Source organism: Pygoscelis adeliae, unplaced genomic scaffold (genome assembly GCF_000699105.1).
Source record: "Pygoscelis adeliae isolate BGI_AS28 unplaced genomic scaffold, ASM69910v1 Scaffold148, whole genome shotgun sequence".
Taxonomy (NCBI): Eukaryota; Metazoa; Chordata; class Aves; order Sphenisciformes; family Spheniscidae; genus Pygoscelis; species Pygoscelis adeliae.
This window is the reverse complement of record NW_008825258.1, coordinates 1,200,858-1,208,162: the sequence shown is the minus strand read 5'-3', so window position 1 is coordinate 1,208,162 and position 7,305 is coordinate 1,200,858. Positions and strand designations below refer to the sequence as shown.

At 42.9% G+C, this 7,305-nt stretch overlaps 1 protein-coding gene across 1 annotated transcript in view; it reads right to left on the bottom strand.

The window, feature by feature from the left end:
- The window catches only part of PTPRG (protein tyrosine phosphatase, receptor type, G), a gene marked incomplete at its 5' end in the record, with an annotated part of 319,745 nt that overhangs the window by 77,207 nt on the left and 235,233 nt on the right, over positions 1-7,305 (bottom strand). The window contains 4 exons of the mRNA XM_009329498.1: positions 30-246; positions 2,661-2,710; positions 4,428-4,536; positions 6,564-6,748. Coding sequence (XP_009327773.1) covers positions 30-246; positions 2,661-2,710; positions 4,428-4,536; positions 6,564-6,748 — 561 coding nt within the window. The remainder of the gene's footprint in view (positions 1-29; positions 247-2,660; positions 2,711-4,427; positions 4,537-6,563; positions 6,749-7,305) is intronic.

The following is a 7,305-nucleotide window of genomic DNA, read 5'->3' as shown; positions in this document are numbered from 1 at the left end:
CGCCACGGGGAGCCGAGTGGGCCACACACTGCTAGGGAAGGAGGAGATGCCACCACCGCTGAAGCCCAGCCCTGCCAGCAAGGTGCTGGTCACCACTGAGGCCACGGTGGCCTGGCTGCCGCTGGAGGAAGGCCCCATCCCTGTGGCCATGGACACGAAGGAGAAGGGGAGCCCCGAGGAGGTCCAGGTGGAGGAGCCAGAGCTGATGGGAGCCATGTCGGCTGAGGAGGCAGGAGATGCTGTGGGCTTGAGGAGGTCACCGGCAGCAGAGGGAAAGAAAACACAGCAGAGAGCATCAGCAGGGGCCCCAACATGCTACCTGGGGTCATTTTTCTTTTGCTTTTCCCTCCCTTTCATGCCATTCTGGTTGCTATTCTCTTAAAATGAGAGACTTACACCAGCTGGATGCAGGGCCAAGCCAGGAACGGGACATGCCACAGAGCTACATGGCAAACCACAAAAGGAGGAAACCTCCCTGCATTCACCACTTCCAAACAATCATTATCATGAAAAACCTCTTTATCCTTATCTTTATTTTACAGGGACCTTCTCCACCCACATCACTGGTGACTTGGGAGTAACGTTTCCTCTCAGGGGTGAGGAGGATGTAAAGGAGTTTAGTGAGTTCAGCTGCATTACTCACAGTGCTTTAATCCTCAGAATACAGAAATTTAAAAATGCAGCATTATGTAAGGGCTGTCCCAAAATAAGGGCTGTGCTGCCAACGTGAGCATCCGTGGCTGGTGGGTCTGCTCTGGCAGGGAACTCTGGCTCTTCCCACACACATTATGAGGGCCTCAAACAGTACTATTTTTATTTCCTTAATTTACCCATAAGCATTATTCTCCTAAGGACTGGTGCTGCAGTGAGGCATTGCTCTCGTCAGAAAAAAACTGTAGCACAGCCAGCTGGGCACTCGTGAAGGACTTGGAGAGCATCAGGAGCCCTTTGGCAAGTCACCACGACCTCTACCAGGACCACCAGGCTGTGGCACCCATGTATAGGCTCAGCTTTACCCATCCACAGGGCTCTCCCTGGCCACCACCAGCGACCCAGAGCCAGGGCTGGCACTGCCCCCCTTCCCTCGGGGAGCTGAGAGGAAGGAGGGAATGAACCACGGACTTTGCATCCTCTGCACCCTGCCACTGTTAGTCTAATGTCAAGCCAGTGCACGCATGCTCGCACGTGGGTCTCTGTGAACACATGTGTATGCTCTACCGGAAATAAAAAACCTTGCTATATACTTAAAGAACTAGACAAGTCATTCCCCTTCCTGAGTTACAGGAAAAAGACGCTGAAGTGAGTTGACTAAGGACAAAGAGTAATTCTGTGGAAGAGCTGGGGTCAGCAGTTCTGCCTGACAACCTGACCACGTTCCCTCTCTGACTTACTGAAAAATGTCTCACGTTACTGAATTCATCAGCAAGAGGAGCATTAGTTGGAAAGGTACGCATCAGACAAGGACAAACAAGGGTTAAATAGGTGCTACTGAACATTGAACAGAACTGTAAAATGTTTATTTTTGGAACTGAAATTTACAACTTAACAGTATTTCTGCATTTCTCTGCAATTCCCAGTTTCAGTCAGGCCATGTAGTTGAAATGCTGCAGCAAACCAAGAAAGGCTGCCTTCTCATGTAATTTTTGACCAGCTGCAATCACAGAGAACCTGAGATCTCAGAAGAAAACCTGTGCTTTAGAGATTTCAAGCCAAAACTTTAAATAAGCATCTAAACTTTCAGATACTTATCAGTGTGAATCCCTAAGGCACTGTGAGATTTGCTTTTTGCTGGCATGTAGTGTCTCAAAGCTGGACTGAGTATTAAAATTTGACAGCAGATTTGATATGTCTAGAATACCTCTATACATCATTAAACAAACATTAATCATTCAAATTCAAGCTTTGTATGTGTTATTTGCTTACTAGGGAGTATATCAAACTGGAACAGAATAAAACCAGAAGCAATGTACTTAGAGTAAATTCAATAGTATGAATTCAGTCCATAAATATGACTGAACATTGACTGAATTTCTTGGCATTCAGTATACTGAATGCCAAGAAATTTAGGTTATGGATAGTTTATGTTAAATAACCTAATAAGGTGCTTTCAAAACTGAAACAGTGTATTCCGGTTTTACTGTAAATATATCAACATTTCTGATTCTGGAATACAAAAGTCAGTTTCAGTGACTCGTTACAGTCTCACCTGAATTAAAATTAAAACAAAGAACTTGTTAAGGCTTTAGTCACACAATAGCAGGTATCCTTAAAGCACTGAAAGAGCAAAGATGCTGTGCGTGAAGCCTTTGTCCTGTTGCATATACTTCTGGTCATACAGTTAATAAAAGGAATTAAATTTATTTCCACAGTCATCATTAAGATTACAAATCCTCCCTAAATGGGTTGAATACGTATTTGGGAAGATTTTTTGACACTTGATTCTCCAGTGGGCAAAGCCTCTCGGAGCATGAAGCTAGAAAACCAAAACCCTTCCAATATTTTAGGTATAAAACCTTTTGTGGCGGGTTTGAACAACCACCTCCCCAGGAAAGCCTGGTCCTGCCGCAGATTTACAACATCGTGCTGCCACCTGGTGGGAATGCCACCCCAAATTACCGCTGCCCATCCGCGCTCTGCAGTGATTTATGTCCACGACTTACCACTCCTGTTTTCACAATTCTGGTCCCCTCGAAAATTCGAGTAGTGTTAGCTGAGAAACAAAGAACAACAGCGTGTCAGCGGACTGGGAAGGGAGGCATTGCTAAAATTGCTAAACAATTGCTGAACATTGCTACTACAAAACATGTATGCAGGTCTCAGTTTGGAGTAAAAGCAACTCAGCTCGTTTCGTATTACTCACCTTACTTTGTAATTGTGTCTAAAGACAGATTTGTTTGTCTTTAATTACTCAGGCCTGGCAGTGCCTGTTTAAGTGCACTGCCAGAAAACACATGCTCTCCTTCAAACCCAACTTGGATAAAATGTCCTGACTTACACAGGAAGCAAGAGCAGCTGCTGATAAGATTTTTTCCTGCCCTTATGATAATATTATTATTTATTGCTATTTATCTCAACTATAACTATAATCTGCCTCCGAAGAACGTTTTGAAAGCTCAAGTGGATTCTTCTTCTAGGTTAGATCTTGGGTACAGCCAAAGGGTAGAACAGCTCCTTTTTGTTTTTGGGGAGACATGGAAGGAAATGCAACATCTACTCCCATTGGAGATCACCTCCACTGTTTGGAACACTGGGCTAGAGTACCCAAAGGGTATCTGGCAAAACTGTCAATAATGATTTACTCTTAACTGTAATTAAATAGGTAGCATGGTCAAATTTCAAAGAACTTTTCCATTCTATTATCTGCCGAAAGAGGCCATAATCAGTAATATACAAGTTTCTGACTTCTGCCTGGTACTTAAAGTGAAGTCCAAATCACTAGGCTGAGAGCTACATACAAGATATTGCTTGGATAGGACATCTCTTGTCCGATCCCTGCTCTCCCTGCGATGCTGCTAACACTGTGGCATGACATCAGAACAGAACTAAATTGTGTCCACAGCTTGATATCCTTCAGATGCTAAGTGCTAACAGAGTAGGACTAAAACCTCCACATTTTCCAAAAATCACACTTAAAAATGCCTCTCTCATTTTCTTCCATACACAGCATCAGGCCCAAGTGACTTAACTCTTTGCTTCACCTTAAGGATTTAAATTTTTAACTCTCTGCTTGTTTTGTTTGTCCACTACCCATTCCAAGGTTTATACACCTGTAAACTGGAGTGGGAGGGAGTGCTCTCAGCAGAGGTGAATTTTGCCCTACTTAAGAAAAAAAGTAGTCATAAATTCCTAGGAAGGAGCAAAACTTCAGCACTTAAAAAACTCAAAAAGCATCAAGTTCTTCTACTGAATCTCAGCTTTACCAGATTTCTCCAATAAACTTAAAAGAAAATCTGTAACAAAGGACAGCTTAGCATCCAGTTCTTTAGCTTTCATTTAAATATGTATGCTTTGGAAATCACTGAGGTTGTGCGCACGGTAAAACCTGAACATCTCCACATGTGGTTGTCAAGGTAGAACTGATCTCCTTTCCTCTTTACACAAAACAGACACCGATCAGACTCACATTCTGCTACAGCTGTGCCTCTGATGCATAAGAAGTCTCTGATGAATTTGTTTTAGAAAACTAGCACCAAGAAAAGCTCTGAATTCTCCTAAAATCTGACGAGCCCTGCCAGAAGAGAGGTGTAGGCAAACCCCCATCACTAGAAATAGGACTCTCTTAAGTCACTGGCCACAATCTGAAATTAGCATTGTCTCCATGCATTCAAACATCTTCTGAAATCATTCCACACCACATTGCACTCTGCAAAGAAAATGTTAAGCACACAAAGACTCATAAGGTAAAAATATGTATGTGGTCTTTTTACCTTGAAAGAGCATAGTCTGGCTAAAGTCACTACGCATTTCATTTCGGCAAACTGCTTGAACTCTGAACAGATAAAGGATGTCAGGTGAGACATGGCTAATGATGGCCTTCTGTTTAAAAAAAATAGATATTATTCAGTTTTTTACCCCCACAGTACCACGATCAGTTTGAAATATATAAAGCATTGCGCTAACACAGGACATTTCTGCGCTGTAAGACAAACTTATTTCTAAACAGAAATATTCACCGGTCCCCTGGAAGAGGGCAAGGCCAAGGTCAAAGGACTTCCCTGGGATAAAAGTGATGCACCCAAGACTCGGCTGACTCTGCCCACATGAAAGAAATGAACGCGTCCCACATCTACTCTCATGACAGTCCTTCATGCCTGAAAGTCTCTGCTCTCCTCAGAAAAACCTAAACCCCAAATCATTTGGCCTTACAGGAATTAAAATGAGATTTTTATAGGTGGAGATGCAAGTCCCAAACCTGGGATGAGCCCAGAAAAGTCACTGTATGTTCAAACTGACTATTTAATTTGCAACAAACTGGCTATGGCAATTTGACGCCAGTCGCCTGTGTAATACGATGGCTCGGCACCCTGGACTGGGATGTCCCTGTGTACTTTTACACCTGAGACACTGCCTTGCTGCCTCCCGGCTACTCTTTTGTTTTGCCTTAGTCCATGATCACATCAGTTCATGTCTCGCAGCAGACAGCAGCAGTAGCTGTGTGGGTCACTTGAAATACCAGTGATCCCTTTAGCAAAACACTGTCTAGCTCTGTTTCAAGACGGGAAAGCCCAGCTGCCTCTGCCAGAGCACTGAAAGCAAATTGCACTTTCCTCTGAAGAAGAGTTTCCTTCTTCTTTTACCCCTAAAATAGACTAAGCTGTCATTGCTTTCTTAACCTCCAAGCTCTGCTGCACAGCACAGGGTCTCATTGCAATTTATTTCCAAGCTATCACTCCATCACATCCCCTACGCTTTTAATTATTTCTTTTACATAAAACAGGATGCTGTCACTGTGCCCACCTCATTTTTGCTGATTAAGGCTCTCCTCCTTATACCTGATTAAAAAATATCTCCCTTAAGAGTGTGAAGTTATGACAAGAGAGAGGTTACAATACATAGTAACCTTGGGTGCCTTTCAATAGATTCCTTTCTGATTTCGTGAGGCACATCGTTCCCTAATGTGACCCAGATAACAATGTCTAGTGGGGAAATTGAAAATATAAATGGAAATGAAGTAAAAGAATCTTCATCTAAGGGAATAAGAGAAGTATTATTGTATAACTGATTGAATGGGCCCAGAGGACTGTGTATTTAAAAAAAAAAAAATACGATAACAGTCATTAGGAATAACACTCTGTGCTGCTGCATTTTTCATGTGCATATACAATTACCGATTTCATTATTCTAGAGGCTTTCTTTGATTAACAATAAACGGAGGCCTTTCAAACCTGAATATGTCACTTTGATTTTATATGCAGAGAATGTTAAAGACCGGTACAATACTTGCTTCCACTTAGACAGGAATGACAAGCAGATCAAATCCTAAATGGAGGAGATAGATCAGTGTTTCCATCTGTGCTGGAACTGTCTTCCTCTTCCCTCTTTTTCTGCCACTGCCAGATGTAGGCAGTGCTTGTACAGGGCCACTCCACAATAATCTTGTAGCCCTGACCACACAACTCCTACTGCTGGCAGCACTTACTGCCAGAAACTGCTCCAAAGACTGCAAGGGGCTATGCACAGTGAAAAGCCTGAGCCCAGGAACAGATTTTGGGGGATCAGACTTTTAATGTGAAAATCTGTGAGCTGAATACAAGCCAAAAGGTATTCAGAGCCTAACTATTTCCCGAGCCAGCTGCTTCTCAGCCACAGTATCTGAAAAAGTATCTGCAAATTTAGTCCTTTATGCACTCATATAAACTACAAATTCACACTCCAGTGTTTTGGGTAGTCTGTTAGGCAATGGTCAACTAACGCTGAACATTTTAACAGCAATCCATTGCGAGTCAAACACTAGCCTGTCTGTAAGGTAACAACTGCTTTCCTCCTCTGCTTCCTTCTACTGAGAAAATAACAATATAAGGATAGCTTGATACATATGTCTGGGGTTGATGCAGTGGTTTTACCAGGTCCTTGTCACTGTCCTTGGTGAAAGTCTTCTCCTTTTCGTCTTCATTTTTAGTCCAGCTATATGAGATCATGTAGTTCATGATCGGAGGGTGGTAGATGGTTTCTGGTTGGTTCCAGGTTACAAGTAATGCTGTCCTGTTCACAGGCTGCACTTTCATGTTGACCGGGGGAGTGCTGCAAGCTAAAAAACAGAAGGAAAAAATATGAAGCTCTCCTAAATAACCGAGAGAAAACAAACAGAAAGAACTGTGCCTCACTCTAAGAGCCAGTTTTTTTCTTTAATGCCTTTGCCTACAGTAATAGTTTAGACTGCAATCCACTGAGACCAATGGGATTTAATACCACCTGCAGCTGCTTTCTGCTCTCCAGAGTAAAGGGAGCAAGAGAATCCATTCTCTGCAGGCAGGTTGCTTAGTTCTCGACTTATTTTCAGTCCTGACGTTTGCACGTACACTTTAACTTGGTCAGTTAAGAGCTCTGCACTGGAACATTAAGAAGTCCAATCAACCTGAGCCCCAGCTTCCCTGGCCCACAGCCTCCTGCCGTATGACGGGGGTAAATACTCCAGTGTGCTCTGCAGACCCTGGAAACAGTTGGAACCTCTGAAAATGTGACACTATTGGGTGAGTAAGTATTTTCCTCTTAACCTAGTACATTTTTGCACGTGAGCAGAAGTTACTTTATACTCCTCCTTCTATATATTTTCCTTCATAGATTCTCAACTGTTTGTCAGTAATG